The 18032-nt window shown below is 40.1% G+C and overlaps 1 protein-coding gene across 3 annotated transcripts in view; it reads left to right on the top strand.

The window, feature by feature from the left end:
• LOC122979184 (high affinity choline transporter 1-like) overlaps positions 1-17622 on the top strand; it is a 35238-nt gene extending 17616 nt beyond the window's left edge. For 2 of the 3 annotated variants that reach the window (XM_044346438.1, XM_044346436.1), the window contains exons 2-9: positions 3614-3822; positions 4084-4197; positions 5448-5603; positions 9946-10094; positions 11062-11205; positions 11468-11621; positions 11801-12018; positions 13720-17622. In XM_044346438.1, the coding sequence (XP_044202373.1) occupies positions 3639-3822; positions 4084-4197; positions 5448-5603; positions 9946-10094; positions 11062-11205; positions 11468-11621; positions 11801-12018; positions 13720-14265 (1665 nt within the window). In that variant the 5' untranslated portion in view covers positions 3614-3638 and the 3' untranslated portion in view covers positions 14266-17622. Of the gene's footprint in view, positions 1-437; positions 3040-3613; positions 3823-4083; positions 4198-5447; positions 5604-9945; positions 10095-11061; positions 11206-11467; positions 11622-11800; positions 12019-13719 lie in introns of those variants that run through there. The other variant, XM_044346439.1, reaches the window with a different exon arrangement.
• The last annotated feature ends 410 nt before the right edge of the window (positions 17623-18032 follow it).

The following is an 18032-nucleotide window of genomic DNA, read 5'->3' as shown; positions in this document are numbered from 1 at the left end:
ATACTGTAGCACTGTTGCAGTGAGAGTTGTGGCCTGACTGGGAGTTGCCTACAGCACATATGACTTAAATATTAACTTGGCATCCTTTTGGTAGAACATTTTTCTTGATTTGGCTGATTGCAAATATGGGAGAAATTCAACTTGTATTGAATCCAGACCTTGAATAACTACAAAAAACATAAGGAGCATTTAGTGTGTGGCAAATTAAGTGTGACTGAATCAGTTTAAATATTTGACATAGTGCCTTTTTCCTATTTTGTGTTTCAAGCAGAGGTCAGTAACATAAGTATATCCAGCCTCACTGAGGAAATGCAGATGATCCACAATCACTGGCGAGGTCCAAATTCAATATACTGCAAGGAAAGCGTGTCTGTGTGTGTGTGTGTGTGTGTGTGTGTGTGTGTGTGTGTGTAGTGAGGGAGGCAGACATATAACAGGACTTTTTTTCCCCCCACTCAAAAATAGGTCAATAAGTATCGTGCATATCCCTACAGAGGGACTGTAGGCCTCTCTCCACTTTGTGAAATATCTGGCATACTGTTACAAAGAACAGAGGGGGCTCACTAAAATAGTTTGGACTGTGAAACTCCTGCCTAGCTGAAAAGATTTATACAGAGAGTAAAGCATTTTAAGGAGACTGAAATTCACCAGTATTATAAAGCTCCACTAATCAATTTTTTACCCTGAATCAAATGACTACATATACCAAAAAACCCAGAGAGAACTATCGCCACCTCAGTAGTGCTACAGAGCATTTTAGCCTCTTTTAGCTCATAGTTTTGGTTTTACAGTTTCACTGTTCATCACTTTAATTTCTGGCAGCAACAGGCATCTGTGTTCAACCAGAAATCACTACATAGACTACCTGTCCAGCAACAAACAGCAGACAGACAACATTAGCAGGAGCAGGTGAAGAGAGCAGCAAACTAAAGTTTAGCTAGCAAACTAAAGTTATTTTTGTCAAGATGTTTAGTGTGGACTAAAAACTAAAAGAAGTGTGAATATTGGACTTACGTTGATCTGGTGTACAAGATACAACTTGCTCCATAGTTGCTGAATGAGTAAATAAACTATTGTTTACTGGCATGTGGCCAAAACAACTTTATTAGGCAATAATATGTCGGGGATGCCTTTTTTTCCCCCCACCCGCATTCCACAAAGACCCGCCCTACTCTGCCTCTGATTGGCTAGTACCTGTTCTCTTTGTTGGTTGGGTTGGTCAGGTTTAGGTATAGGGAGTGAAACTGGTTGGGTTAGGGTAATAATATCAGGGTCAGAGCCAGTCAGAGGCAGAATAGTATTTGCAGAGTGCGCGTGGAGGAAAAAAATAATACGTCAGGGATTTGTGCCTGTTAGCATAAATTGGAGTTCTTCTTCTCTCAAGTGGCTAAAAAATCGATTAATGAAACTTGAAGAAAACAACGATGTTTACAAAAGGGCAAATATCACAGGAGGAAATGTCTCAGAATTCACAGGACTGGGACACAGTGTCCTCTACAATTCCCTGTTGAATGTTCTTTTGTTTTACAAGCGGACAAGAAAAAACAGCAGCCCACAGGGAATTCAGCCACCCCTGTGGTTGCATAAGCCCCCATAAACATTTTACGAGTCCCTGGAACAATTCCAAACGTTAATTGTTCTCTCAGAGGTTAATGCTGGTGATTTCAGTGGTGGTTAGCCACCAAAAATGAACTGTACCACCAGTTGTGTATCATACAGTGCTGTGTTTCTGAGTATTGCTGGATGTTCCCGCCCTGTCTGGCAGTGGAAGTCAGTAGAGCAAGCGTTGGTGGGATATCAGACTCCATGTTTGTTTGTTGGTTTGTTTGTTTGTAGTGTGAAAGGGTTGTACCGCCAGTTCCACTGAAACTTGATTTTTTATGGCTTTCAATACTGCTGTAAACAGCTTTGAAGCCAACAAGTTCACGTCTGTCACATTAACTCTAATAACCCAGCCTATTTGATGTGCTCATTACATGTTTTCCTGCAAAATGGCTGATAACTGCAGCTGCTAGATCAATGTGGTGGAGTAGAAAGTTTGCTCTGAAATGTTGCAACTTCTTTGGTTTTTTTCCCCCTTGTACTGTGCATACACTGCATTTGAGTTACCTATAACTTCTTACAGGGCCCGATATAGTACTTTTAGTAGTTTTTTTGAAGTCTGTATGGGCAGAAAATATCAGCGCTATAATCAAACATAAAGATGCAGTTTGAACTCTGCAATGCCTGGTATGTTAAAGGCTGCAACAGAGTGCACAAACACACATACACACACCTACAGAACACAGAAAAACACATGGGCCATGTGAGTGAGCTTTTCAGGCTTTTGTTGACTTTGGCGCAGAGCCGTCTCCACCCCAGCCCTGCATCCATTCCCTCACATAAACACACACACACATTCATACAACCCCGTATTTTACAGTCCATTCCTTTCACAAACATTTCCTTTTTTTCCTCTCCCTATTATCCCAAGTGGATATGCATGCATTCTTTCTTCCTCAAGTTTTATGAGTCGAGCCAAAACTTTCTGTATGACAAATGTGTTTTTCACTGCGTTGGCCGGGAGCCAAGTCTTGTTTTTCTCTATGAAAATGATGGCTGTGTTTATGATAATTGAGTTCATCAATAATAAAGAAAACGTTTTTCTATTAAACTGCCCTACTGTGATAATTTAGATAGTAACCTTGTCTTGAGTCCTTTGGTTTTCCTGGGCTGCATTAACACAGTTTAGTATGGTCAACATAAGCCATGTCAATGTGCAAGTGGCAGCAAGTAGGTGCCAACAAGCAGTTAAAAGATTATCGCTTTTTTTATATAAGCAAAGGCTTTTCTCATCTTTTAATCCTTTGTTAGAAACCATCTGTCGAATACACAGTCGCAGTAACCACACACACACATAGACACACACACATGTATGCACTAATATGGCTCTGAGTTGTGTTCACTTCCCGATGTTTGGGGTCGAAACTCGGGCCGTCCAACCACTGAAGAGGGGGGACAACAACTGTCCGCCATCTTGTCAGTGCTGCCGAGCATATGGTGAGACCCCTTTCGCCTCTCTCTTTTTTCATCCTTCCATCCCTCACACCCTTTTGCCTCTTTTTTTTTTTTCGACCTCCACTCCACCTTTACTTCTTGTCCTCCTCACCCAATCCTCCCATCTGCCAAGCAAGTAGAGCCTGGTCATCCGAGATGCTGCTGCTCTTCTTTCCCCCCCTCCCCCCTGCAGCCTACTCTCTGTTCACTTTCTATCTCCAAGAAGACATACAGAGTTTATCTTCCACCTCGCTCACCCTCCCCTCTTCATTGATTTGAATATACGCTACTGTTATCTCTTCATTGTTTATCATCCGCGCTTTATAGCTTTCTGCACATGATGAATGTACCTTTTGTTTGTCAGAATGATCGTAGAACTTGCCTACCCTGCCAGCTTGCCCTCCAGTCCTACAAATATTTTTTTACACAAAAAGTAAATGACAGCAAATACCTATTGTTATGTTTTTTTGCATTTTGTACTGTAGCATTGAAACAGCATTTCCATATTGTTACCTTTTTTCTATCTGTAAGCACTTCAGATCTTCATGTTTCTTTATTCTCTCTTTCTATCCAACAGGAGACACACACAGAAGTAGTTCAGTATGGCTCTGAATGTACCGGGTCTGGTGGTGATGGCGGTGTTCTACCTGCTGATCCTGGGCACGGGCATCTGGGCATCCATGCGCTCCAAGAGGGAGGAGAAGAAGTGCACGGGAGACGGCATGGAGATAACGCTACTGGCCGGACGCAACATCAACTTACTAGTCGGCATCTTTACTCTTACAGGTAAAGCAGTCTTGGGGATCGGGGGTTCAGTTCTGACACTAGCTTTTCATTTTAAGTCTCTCCCATTTGTTTATCATTATAAATACTGGAATATGTTCTGTTGTTGAGAGAAAAAAAGTTGCAAGTGATAACTGACGTCAAGTAGTGGTGTGTCTAAAAAGAGTGGTTGTTTGGTATGCATGAAGAAGTCAGTGGATTGCACAAGCTAGTGTGGAGTCTGTGTCATATTTCTCCTTTTAAGATGTGTTTGTCTCTCTGCAGCTACATGGGTGGGTGGAGGCTTCATCCTGGGTATAGCTGAAGCAACATACAACCCAACATTAGGCGCAGTGTGGGCTCTCATGCCTGTACCTTATGTCCTGACCTTCTTCTTAGGTGAGTAACACCACTGACCACAAGCCTCAACCATGAACCATAAATCCTGGCACCGCCGACACTTTCTTTTTCTTCTTATTCTTCTTCTACTTCTTCGAATGATGTAACTTGATTCCAATCTGGATCAAATTAAATCGGATACAACTGTGCTTATGAAGCCAAACATAGAGCGTGTACACAAGGTGTAATGGTCTCATATGCAGGGTCTGAAATGAATACTGCCAGGCAGCAGTAAATGCCAGTAGAATTAGATGTTGACAGGCAGGTATCCGGACACATATTAAATAGCATTCCCACACTGGAAAACATCACTTAAATGCAAACTTTGGTCCTGCGAGATCTTTTTCACGTCTCTAAGCTAAATGTCGGTGAGGTCAGGAAAGATTGTTGTCAACATTTTATTTTCAATGCTTCCTGTGTTTACACTGAGTAGCTAATGAAAGTCATGTGGGATAATGACACTTGAGTGCATTACAAATCCACACTACTTGTTTGGTAGCAATGTTATTTGCAGTGTAAGTGTTTTAGCAACCAACACAACCTGCTATGCAGGACCAATTCCAGACAACTGAAAAATTAAGCCATTCAGTGTTTCCACATACATTAAAGGCAATAGATAACATCAAAATGAACTTCACAGTCTGTTCCGAGCTGAGGTGTTGTTGACCACTAATGCAACATCAACCCCCCCCAACCCCCATCTGACTCCACACACCAATAAAAGTGTCGCTCACGTTAAAAATAGGTCCATGAGAAATCAGTTTTGGATGGTAACTCGAGGCAACAGGTGCAAAGGGATGAGTTCACCGAGAGACTTGAACTGAAGAGACCTGCATTCACTGAACTGACATGCTGAGTTATTCATCTGTAAACATTTGCAGCAGGTGATATCATCAGTGCTCAGGTCCAGTGTCACAATGGCCTGCGTGGTGTGAGAGTTATGGGAAATGGAAAGTCCAAAGTCCCAAAGGAAATATAAGATTCCCTGTTCTGTTTGCATCCATTGTTGGGCAAGTGGACCCATGAGTTCAGCTGAAGGTGTTTATTGTGTTATCTGGAAGGAACACTTGTTTTTCTTATTGTTCACGCGCAGTGTTCCCTCACTATCCCGCTCCCCCTCTTCCCCTTCTTCCTTTCTCTCTCATTTGGGTTTTCAAATGATTGAAATATGGGCATGTTTTAAACGAAATGACCACATCATTTCCAGAAGAGTGACTGATTTCTCGCTAATCCCTTCCTTTTCACTCCAGGTGGCTTTTTCTTTGCCAAGCCCATGAGAGAGAACAACTATGTGACAATGATGGACCCTTTCCAACAGAAGTATGGGAACTTCCTGAGCAGTGCGCTGATCTTTCCTGCACTGGTGGCCGATGTGCTGTGGGTGGCACGCACACTCGTCAGCCTGGGTAAGTTACTTCACACTCTAACAGTCTTTGGCACTGTAATGTGTGCACACACTATGCAATCGTGCAGGCACCCACAAATCTGGGTACACAATGTGCATGAACACTAGAGAAGGAAAACAGGTGCACGTTGATGATTGGTGCATTTTGGCACCAACAGAATCATGTCAGTGATGTACTGGAAGTGACCAGATGAGAAAAAAATAAAAGGAACACTTGACAATATAATACTAACATCCCCACCACAGCTACAGCTATAAACATCAATAACAACGTTCTTTTGACACAGTCAATATCATTTTCATCAACTATTTATTGCTTAGCCATTGTAAATGATTACATTATATTGTCAAGTGTTTCTGTTATTTTGACCACACCATTGATTTAGCTTCTTTAGTTCAGTAGATAACAGTTTATATTACAAGAGTATATATATATATTACCAAAAGTTTTATGAATGCTTGTAAACTGCAAATGTTAGCATGCATGGTTAACTAGCTGCAGAACTAACCAAACTTCCAAACCCAAGGAGCACATTATTAACATGTTAGTTTTTGGGGGGTTAAGGGTTAGCTTAGAAAACCCTGTTCTCAACTAGCACACACACACACTGTGTTAAGGATAAATGTTAGTAGCTCTGTCCTGCACTTTATCTGATCTTGGGAAGTTCAACTGAAATAGCGTTAGGTCTGCTAGACACATCAGGTAGTCCTGAGCTGATGTATGTTTTTTTTTTCTTGTAATGTTAAAAGTGCAAACGTGGTGTTTGAAAAAAAATGAACAAGCATGTAAGCAGCCAAACAGGGTTATGTTAGAACGAAATACTACTCTGATCTTACATTTGTCCTTATCATACTTGTATGCTGTTTCTTTATTTCCATATCCATGTATTTCAACATCGATTACCAACGAGTGAGTATGTACGAGAATGTAAAACCTGACAGCAACTAAGTGGGGCGGGGCTTAGCAAACTATCAATTAACAACAATGATGGGTTGCAAGAAAAAAATGCATTCTTTTTTATTTCATATCTTTAATCACAGGTATTCCACATCAATTTAGACATAATTAGTTTAATTTATTTCTATTTATTTTTCTACTGTACCCATAAAACATAATATGGATAAAGCCACCCAGATGCTGTCAACGCTTGTCTTTGCTCCTCTGCTTAAATGAAAAACACAAATGTTGACCCTTAGTATAAAAGCACAATGAGGGTCAGTCACTAAAAATAACTAATTGTTGCAGTTGATTATTATCACTATAATCATTGAGAACAACAAGATAACTTATTTAAAGATTAAAGTGTGTCCTTGTGATACAAGTAGTACTCTAGTTGTTTCTATATAAGCTACTAAATTTGGTGCCATTGTATCTACTGTTCTTTCTATAATCTGTAAGTGATCATTTAATTCTGTGTGTGTGTGTGTGTGTGTGTGTGTCTGTGTCTGTGTCTGTGTGTGTGTGTGAGATGGGGGCCTTTGAAAGTGAATGCAAGTGTGTATGTGCTCTGCAGTGTGAATGTGCATGGATGTTTGTGTCAGAGAGAAAGTGTGTGTGTATGTATGTGTGCGCGCGTGTTTACATAATGTTTTCTTGTGTGTGTTTTAACGCTGTTTTCTTTTCCAGTGTTATTTGAAAAAGGGGGTTAAACATCGAGCAGCCTGTTGATTGTGAAAGGTGATCAATTATTCAAACCAGATTGCTGTGTCATTAGAGACGTTTCCATTGTCTGTGCCAAGGGTCTGACTGATTGACAAGGTTACATGCTTAATTATAATAATAATAATAATAATAATAATAATAATATATGTGTGTAAAATTATGTTCAAAAAGACTTGAGGGGAAACAGTGTTTGAGTCACCAAGGTAGCACTGCAAGCTGTGCTGACGCTCCACAAAAGGACTGGTAGGGAGGCAGGAATGTTTCTGAGACAGTTTTGTCCAAACATATTAAACCAATATAGAATCGGGGGACCCCTCACTCCTCAGTAAAACCTCCTGTCGTTGTTTCTGGGACAGTAATGCATCCCCTGCGTGTGCTTGGCATCACATGCACACACAAAACACACACACACACACAGAAACACTTGACACTCCAGAGAGTGCGCTGAGCATTTGACCCGCAGGGGCGTTGTTGCTGGGAGACTGTTTATGTGTGTGTGTGTGTGTGTGTGTGTGTGTGTGTGTGTGTGTGTGTGTGTGTGTGGAGTATAAACTAAACTTCATGGCCTGCTTGTGCAAGTGTGTGTGTGTGTGTGTGTGTGTGGTGGTTCAGTGCCAGAAAGGATTTAACTTTCAAAAACACACTCTCCATGTGCTGTCAGTCAGCCATATAGTATCAACAGTACACAGTCATGGTCACATTTCTGCCGGGAAGGAATCGGGGACAGTGCAGAGAGGTTGAAAAGGGATGTGTTTGTGTGTGTGTATATATGTGTGTGTATATGTGTGTGTGCACACGCACATGCATGAGTTTTGAAAGTGGGATGAGGATCTAAAAACAACACGGGGGGATATTTAGGCAGCTCTTTCCCTCTGTCCATCCGTGGTGCTGCCTATTAAGCCCCAGTGGCCCCTGAATCTCATTTCACCTTTCCTCTTCCTAAATTTAGCACAGTGGGGAACAGCACAGCTCAGCACAGAACAGATAAGAGATCTGGCACTAAATCTGGAAAGCAGACCACCCAGGAATGATTTACGATACAGTGATTATGTTGCGTTATGTCCCGCCATAAAAAGTTATAGGACAAACAACAACACTAAGGCTCTGTTGGATCTTACAGGTCCAGTTCACACCTGGTATCAGAATGCATCTCGACTGAGCTAAAACTGTGTCAAGACTGATTTCAGGATACATTTGAAGACATTTTGGAGGGAGACTGTGACTGCTGGTCTAAAAAATGTATTTGTATACTACAAAAAACAGCAAAGCTACAAAACTTCAAAACTATAAAAAGTTCAAAATAAAAGTGATAAAAGGTCTGAAGAGTGACATTTTAGAGGTCTGTCATACAAAGTTAATTTGTTATTGTGGTCATGTTTACATTGCATCACTTACTACCTCTAAATGTGGAGTTCTGAGTGTGTTTGCAGTGCATTCACACCTTATTTAGAGCTTTTCTAACTAGATGCATTTTAGTGCCAAGTGTGAACAGGCAATCAGTAATTATAGTAACTGTATTAACTGTTACGTGATAGGTTAGTCTGTCTGTAGAATTGTAGAAAAGGTACAAAAACTATTTTAGATAATATGACCAATTAGATGTATCAAATAGGGTGACAAAAACCTTTCAGTGTAACAGATCAGATATCAAAAATGTCAAACAGGATGAAAGATCAAACTGAAACAGTCAGGAAAGCATCATCTCAACACAAGAGGATAGAAAGTTGAGGACAGGGTGGTTAAGGGGGTGGCAGGATCAGTAGGTGGATGACAGGTCAGCGGGGTGGGGAGTGGCGATCGATGGTGCCGATCTGACGCTTCTCTGTTTAAGGGCATTGTTGTGGTGTGGCTGCAGGCTGCGGCTGGGGGGACCCTGGCAATGTGGGAGAAGAGACGGTGAAGGTAGTGACGTTTTGCTTGCCTTGTTTGAGTAACAAGATTTTTTTTTAATTCACTTGTTTACATTTACTTATTATTTTTTTAATATAAAATTTCAATTGTTTCACTACTAGAAGACACTTCTCTCTACCTTTTTCTTGATTTTTTATTTTTTATTTTTTTATTAATTAATTTAGAATTATCAGTATCTGTTATTACAAAGGTGATACTGTAATTCACCCAAGAGGCTGAAAAAAGGAATGTTTTGGAGTCAATCAGTCACAATCAATAGGCTGCTTCTGTTACGTGTTTTTGTACAGTTCTGTTTGTTATAAGTTTTAGCATTATCACTTTTACGTTGGCTTGTTGCATTATCTTAGCTCTTGGATGCTTTTTAAAGGTTTAAGCCAAAAACACACATGCTTAAGTGTAACTTTATTGACTTAAATGACTAGCAATGTTTGCTCTTTGTTGGTTAAAGTGTCATTTGTTTGTCAATGTTTTTGGGAAATACTGCTTAAGGCATATGAACAGTATAACACAACAATGTCATTGACTAGCTTCTAAGTAAAGTAAAGTATAAGTGCATAAGAGTGGATGCATGTATATGTGTGTGTCTGTGTGAGAGAGAAATGATTTTAAAAACAACAGAGACTAAGAACCTAATAAAACATGTAATTAAACTCACCACATAGGCAGTTGCATGTATCTGTAGCAACAAACATCTGTGAATTAGACAACTTGCTTGAGGACTTGGCTCTTTCAGTCCTCCGGTGTTCATCACTCTGCTGTGTTGTTCTAGGCGGAACTATGAGTGTGATCCTGGACCTGTCCTACGTCTACTCCATCATCATCTCCTCAGTGGTGGCCATAATCTACACACTGCTGGGGGGGCTCTATTCAGTGGCTTACACGGATGTCATCCAGCTCATCCTCATCTTTGTCAGCCTGGTGCGTAACATTTATCAACCCCTTCACACAGCGGCCATTTTGAACAATTAGGTCAGGGAACCTTAGAGCTCCAGCTCTACTCATTGAATGATGAACATCATTCAAGTATGTGTCCGATCAGATTACTCACTCAACTACATACTAGAAAAAAATGGATGAAGGAATAGAGGGATCAAATTTATTACAGGTCTATTACAGGTACTTGCTAGCTAATTAATTATGCTAGCTGATTAAATTACCTGCTAAATTAAAGCATATACTGATTTCACTAGCTTATTTGAAAACAGTAAAGTCTATTTGAAGTTCCCTCAGTTTTCAAATCTTTGACATGCTAATAAAGCTTTTGTTGCTCAAAGACCACAAAGTGGCACCACAACATTCCTAGTATGTGGCACTAGAAACTTAGTGACCTGCTAACTACTTTAGCTGACAAGCTAACCGCTAACACTGCAGCCAGCCAGGAACAGCTGTCACAATAGCTCTCTGAGGATTGTACCTTTTATTAAATTCAATAAAGAGTTATTTAAGAGGGGGATAAAAGTTCAGCAAGCTAACAAGCTTGCTAACTGACTGTTGGCAAGTTCCTTTCATGAAATTTCCATTTTCTTCTGTGCGCTTTGAAGATTTCTTGTCTATTTCAACTGAAAAGTTGAGTTTCAGAGTCCATGAAATTCCATGAAAACTGAGCCAAACTACATTAGTTGATGAAGATCATGGGATATGATTTAAAAAGCTCCAGGATAGCTACTAAATGGATCTTGTGATTACATTATTTTGACAATAAAATACTGATAATGCACAACCAATGAAAGCTATGTAGATCTAACCATAATGTGACATAAGAGAGCTGCACACCAACAACACAGAAATTGCAGTTTCAACTCCAACTCTAGTTTCAGATTCCTAATTTCCAGTTCCCCCACTGGGCCCATAATCAGATTAGATGTCTTTGTGTTTGTGTATGCAGTGGGTGTGTGTTCCTTTCCTGTTGACCAACCCTCACTCTCTGGACATCTCACTGACGGCCTACAACGAGACCTTCCAGGCTCCCTGGGTAGGCACGGTGAAGCTTGATGAGGCCGGCAAGTGGTTCGACGACTTCATGCTGTTGGTGAGTGGGAGAGGACATTATACACTTACACAGAGAGTACAAAATGTCATCTGATATACAAATTATGCAGTATTTACATAACTCCTGCCTCGCAGCAGTTAAATTAAATTTAACCCAGCAGCTAAATTATCAGGCTTATTTCAAAACAGCCAAGCATAACAACAGCAGAAATAAAAGTCATGAGAGGGTTATTCTTTCTGGTCCTGCATTGCTGTGTAAAACTGACTCCTGTCATCATGTCTGAACCGTGTGTTTGTACCAGGCTCTGGGCGGATTGGCCTACCAGGCATTCTACCAAAGAATCCTGTCTGCCTCGTCTTACACCCAGGCTCAGGTGACCTGCTTTGCTTCTTCAGCCTTCTGCCTGGTGCTGGGTATCCCCTCTGTGCTAGTTGGAGCTGTGGCTGCGTCTACAGGTACCCACTCTTAACTTACAGATTTGGAAAATTGTTACGCTAAATTTTATTTGGCTTAGTGTCTGTGTTGGCCATAGATCTCTATATTTGAAATGGTAAAAAATCATTTCAAATAAATTTCCCCACAGTCAAGGTTCCTTTGCTCTTAATCAAATTTGTTCATCTATCCATCCTCCTAGACTGGAACTCAACCCTCTATGGATTGCCCACCCCATATGATCGTGACCAGGCAGGCTCCATCCTCCCCATTGCCCTGCAATTTCTCACACCCCCCTACATCTCCGTCATTGGTATTGGAGCTGTAGCTGCTGCTGTCATGTCCTCCATGGATTCAGCCCTGCTGTCCTCTGCCTCATTGTTCTCCTCAAATATCTACAAGAACATCATCAGGAAGCAGGTGAGAATTTTAGAGAAGAAAGATGCCAGTATGTATGTTCTTAACCAAATATTACTGTACTGCCTTACAATGGCAGAGAGCAGTAACTACAGAAACAGAGAGGTTGAGACGGTTGAGATACTATGTAATAAAGTTGTAAAACCTTAATTTTATGATGTTTTATAGCTGATTATTACAGTCATTACACAAACTATGAAAAAACGTTTAGATACTGCACTCTGGACTATCCAGAGGATGTGTTGGGGGTGGGGGGAAATAGTATCTGCAGACATCAAACATCACATGCTCTTGTTTTTTCATCAGCTTTCTTGTCCATTTGAACTATTGAGCTACGTAATACATTTGAATATGTAAATTTAAATGTAGCTCAGCCACATCAAATCATGTGAACTCCATTAAAGTCAGAGGCTGCAAAGACGGCAGTTACTGCTGCTCTGCAAAGCTAGTTAGTGTATAGCAGGTCTAGTTTATGCAATGTCTTTACTTTCTTTCCATTATAATTAAATTTTGTTATAACCTTATTTATGTGATATTACAAATTCTAGTTGTAAAATATGCTACATCAACACATATTTTCAGTTGAAGCAGGTAGCGGATAAATTAGCTATAGCTAAGGCTATCTCATCAATTAACTTTAATCATCTGCAGCCACTGCAGTTTAGCTTTTACCTCTGTTTGGTAGTTCTTGCACATTTTAGATGCTGTTTTTAATTAATTAATTAATTTATTTTTAACCTTGCATTTCTTCAGTATACTATTTTTTATATGCTAAAACAGATGTCAAACAGTCAGATTCTGGTCTTAACTTTGACCAAATCTAAGTACGTTTTAGCTTTGTAGGGCAGTGTAATCCTGTGTTAAACCTTAAATATTTAAAGACAGAACTGTAGCAAATGGGCTCTATCAGGTGAAGTTGAAGGGACACTGTATGTGAAATCAGTTGTATAATGTTTCTTGTGTTTTGGAGGAAGCTTTCTATAATCAGAGAATAACTGGTATAGACAGCCAAAGCTGTCCAGGCATGGTAGTCAGGATTTGCCAGTCCTTGAAGCATACGTGATAAAACTGCTGCTTTTCTGGAGAACTGTCACATATCAATGCCACCATCATGTGTGTTGCCCTAAAAGTTAGGATATCTTGGCCTCTGCTGCTTTGATTTTCTAATTCCCCCAAATTTATGAAAGTGCAATACACAATCAATACAAAGTCACCAGTATAACCATTTGATGACCATTATGCAATGTCATTATCTTCCTTTAAGCATCATAAATCTGCCTTCTTTTACAGTAATAATCCACTGAGAATAAAATGCCTTTCATGGCCATCATGAAGGATCTTGTGTTGGTAACACCAAGACATTTACAGACTGTATCATTATATTGTACTCTGACAACACAAGCTGGAGGCTGCAACAAAGCAGCTATTGACTCTACAATACTGTACATACTGTACAATATGCCCACTGTCTCAGATTGAGTCTTGTTTATGATGTTTGCCCTCTCATAACAATGATCTATTTCATTATTTCACCCCCAAGGAATGTTCCATATAATGGGCCAGTTCACACTCAGTCTGTTATAGTGATGTAGCCTTTGTGAGAGGGTCTCTTGGCTGAAGAGGCCTCAAGAAGAGATGATCCTCACATTGTATAAAAAGGTGTGATGTGAAACTTAAGTGTTTGTCTTCTGTTTCTTGGTTCAGGCGTCAGACCGTGAGATGCAGTGGGTGATCCGTATCTCAGTGGTGGTGGTGGGTCTGGCTGGCACTGCCCTCACCTTCCTGGACAGCAGTGTCCTGGTCTTCTGGCTGGTGGGTGTGGACATGTCCTACACCATCATGTTCCCTCAGTTGGTCTGCATCCTCTTCTTCAAGGTATCCAACGGCTACGGAGCCACTGTGGGCTACTTGATGGGAATCATCATGAGGGTCCTGAGTGGCGAGCCCCTCATCGGCCTCCCGCCCGCCATCCGCTTCCCCGGCTGCCGGTTGGACGCAGAGGGAAAGCTGACCCAGTTCTTCCCCTTCCGCACTGCAATCATGATCATCTCACTCGTCTCCATTCTGCTCTTCTCCTGGCTTGCATCCATCGTTTTCAACAAGGGCCTGCTGTCTGAGAGGTGGGATGTGTACAAGATCAAACGCAAGCAGAAACCAACAGCCAAAGCCACAGAGGACAAGAGGACCAACTCTGATAACGAAGAACCCTCCGTGTCCAAGCAGCTACTGGACACCACTACTAGCTGCTGAGGAGGCTCACGAAGAAGGAGAGAAGATGGGCTCTGGCTGGAGGCGGACATGTTCGCCTGCCAAGCAGGAGTTCACAGAGGGGGAACAACAGCAAAGGCTGGACATTGAGTACAGATTCTGTACAGTATCACAGTGAATTTGTGGCAATAATATAAAACCTTTATTAACAAAGTGTGATCTGAGCTCTCTGGCACACTACTTCATCATTGTCTTCTATAGAGAATACAGTAAAAACAGGCTACTTGGCTAGTTTATGTTAACAAACAAACCATTAGTCAGCATAGCATACAGTGAAGATACTTACATACATATAGGCCCAACTTATACAACAATCTAACTGAGAATGAATAGGAGATTGTGTTGCTTTATACTGTATATCTTCATACATCACTGAAATGGAGGCAATCCACAGAGAGAACCCAGAGGCAAGTTCAACACTCGAGCCATTTAAATTCACTTCCATTTAGAAAAAACAACAGGACTAGTCAAATAAGTGATGAAGTTTAACAAAGTTAAATTTTAAGTAATACAACAAATAAACAGACTTGTACATTTGTATAGATTTAGATACTACCCAAATACAGAGGACGGATGCGTCTGCTCCTTGTTGTTCCTAAAGACCAACAACACTTTAAAGCAAAAACACATTTGCACAAGAAATGGACTTCATCCCAAAGGAACAATCAGTCCAACAGAGTGATGATAAAATAGTTTACAATTCACTTTTAACAAAATGTGTAATTATTTATAAGCTTTTGCTGTTCATAAAAGAGAGCATCAGACTGTGTCACTCTCAGAAACAGGAATGCAACAAGCCATCTGACTCATCCTTTACTAGATAATTATTAATCAGCTCGGCCCAGGTGTTGCTGGCAGGAAACGTGTCTCACAACACTGTACTGTACTGCTGCAAGTGTGTCTAGCTTCTCTTTCAGTTTGAACCTCTGCAAACAATTTGCAACCATGTGCAGCATGGCCGGGCTCTCTTTCACACCAGAATAAAAAATGCCACCCAAAGAACAAAAAACAAGCGCACGTTCTGCACTGTTCCACGGCGCATTTGTTAAAGACATTTTATCAACAATCTGTTTGAATGTGATCTGATCTCTTCCTTTCTCAGATGATCGGCTGCCTCCAGCTCTTCTATGTAGCGTGTCTTGCTAGATGATAATATAGTTTTTAACTTGTGAAATATCACACTTATACAAAGAATCATTGCTTACACACCAATCATGATTTTATTTTAAAATGACAGATAGTAGTGCTTTCTGATCACCAAATTTCTTAATTGTGTATCATCCTAAATGTATGTTTTGCAAAAGTCCACACTCCTAAAACAAAAGGATCTCAATTTTGTAAAAATGAATATGTATGAAACGAGAAGATAATCAGAGTTAAGTGAACATATCGAAGATGTGAAGGTTTACAGTTACATGTAACTGTAAACCTTCACCACTCAAATACTGCTCAACAGACACCAGCAAGTTTAAGACTTTTTTTCTTGTTACAACACTGTGACAAAGTGTGAAACCCACCCAGGTACGGATGAGTGTCCCACCCTGTCTGACTGCTCCAAGTTGGGTTGCAGTGCGATTGTTGGTGGCTTTGCTGTCCAAGCAATACTAAAAATCACAAATGGCAACCAACGACACTTGGACAAAAGTGAAACAAACACTATGTCAGGCTTTTTAATCGCTCAATAATTTTTGATCTAATGTCTATTTAATTTTACCCGTTTTTGTGAACAGCGGCAGGGAGAGGCAAGGCTGCAGAACTCGATCTCCCAGCATGCCACAGTTACTGTAGGCCCATTCCCCTCCGTTGCAATTTTTACTAAGATGATATAACTGAATGTAGCGGTTTTCCACAACTGCATGGAGAGAAAGAACGCCAGACATCTCCCTCGTTTTCCTCCTCCTCACCCATTCCTCCTCCTTTTCACTCTGTCTCTTCTCAGCCTGGAAAGGCTCGAGAGAGAGAGAGGTGTTTTTCAGCATGTCTGTACTGTATAGTTTTTTGTTTTTTTTTCTGTAATATACTATATGCAAAGTTGTAGTTTACAGTGGGATCATTTTTTTTTCTCTGGGGTGGTAGAAAGGTTTGCAGCTAAGAGAATAATCTGAGAATTATCACGAAAGATTCACAACAGTACAAATTTTACTCCTCTTTATTAATCAGATTTTACACAGATAACTGACTGTTCAATGACCCTTGTGTTTTTTTTAATTTATCTTGTGTTGTACTGAGCCTGCAATTTGTTATGCAAAGAGATTCTCACTAATGAGTGACAGTCAGAAAGCCTTCCTCTATCATACTGTAGCCTTAAATATCACTGGAAACTGGTTTCACCCCGCTATTGGCGGTTATTTGCTGGACATCATAAAATGGATGTATACTCTAGTCACTGTTCAAATACCTCATGGAGTTGTAATGTTGGCTTTAAGTATACAAAACTTTGACCTATGATTCTGACTTTTATCCAAAACATATTGTATGAATGTCATTTTCCAAAGACTGATCGCACAGAACAAACTGTCTCAAAACAGTACCCATGCAGGACACGATGCATGCATCTTTTTTATGTGCGATTGTGATTTCTACCAATATTATACTCTTGTACTGTACAGCCTAATCATGATTTGTATATTTACACTTTTTATTTTTTATCTAAGTCGATTTCTATGCGTTGTGAGTTTCAGAGGGGAAATTTTATCTCAAGTTGGCAACGTTTTAAGTTAAATAAATACCTTCAGTTTTGCAGATGTAAATGTAGAACATCACCTTCATGTTCAGATCACTGGATGACAACTCGCATGTTTGTTCAGTGATTCTGAACAGATGTGCCTCCTGCACACGTCACAGGAAAAAAATGTTACATGCTATTATGTGAAAGTAAAATCAGAGTGAACACTTTTGTCCAAAAAATTACATACTGTCTCCAGACATGATATGTTGGAACACTCAGTCCTCAGCAAGCCGTCCACACTATAGCAAAGGATGGCAACGCCTTCATAATGGACTGTATATACATGTATTGTCATCCGCGCGTTTCACTTTTATCACTTTTGAGCAGATTTGTTTTATTTTCCATGCTAAGTTAGTCAGATGTCATCTATAAAAGTACTGGACAGTTGTTAGTTTTATAATATAAATAGGTAGTGAATTATATATTTTATTTCCCCCTAATATGTATTTGGTTTTATACTATTATGCATGTTGATTGTCATTAACTGCGTTTGTATACTGAACTTTCGTGAAGGCTGTTCTTTCTTGCCACTTGGCAAGGTCCTACTTTGTAATCGATTAATGTAAATCCCCATGGGGTGATGTTCTGTCGGAATAAATGCTGAAACCAAATGACTGTTTCTTTGTGGTCTAAATCATCTATATGAGTTAAGCAACACACATGCCTGCCGGGAAAAGTTGTAAATATAAATTGTTTTTCCAAACATTTAGCCAACTTTACAAATGGTGGGCAAGCTGCTAGAACTATGCAGGTAGTAAAAACTATACAATGGTTGTACTAAGAGGAAAAAAAATGAATTATGCAAAAAGAACATAATACATTAAGTATTAGTCTAGCATAAGTATAGTGTGTGCAGTGAAATATTGACTGTATTACAGACTGTTACAGACGGTTAAAGAAATCAGTCTTACTATGCACTTTGTGCTCAAAACTAAAAAGGATAAGTGATCTGGTGATAAGAGAAGAAATGAAAGGTGCCCCACTTCATCCTGGTGTTCATAAAACCACTCTATGAAGCTAT

Source organism: Thunnus albacares, chromosome 3, assembly GCF_914725855.1.
Source record: "Thunnus albacares chromosome 3, fThuAlb1.1, whole genome shotgun sequence".
Taxonomy (NCBI): Eukaryota; Metazoa; Chordata; class Actinopteri; order Scombriformes; family Scombridae; genus Thunnus; species Thunnus albacares.
This window is presented reverse-complemented; position numbering and strand designations above follow the sequence as displayed.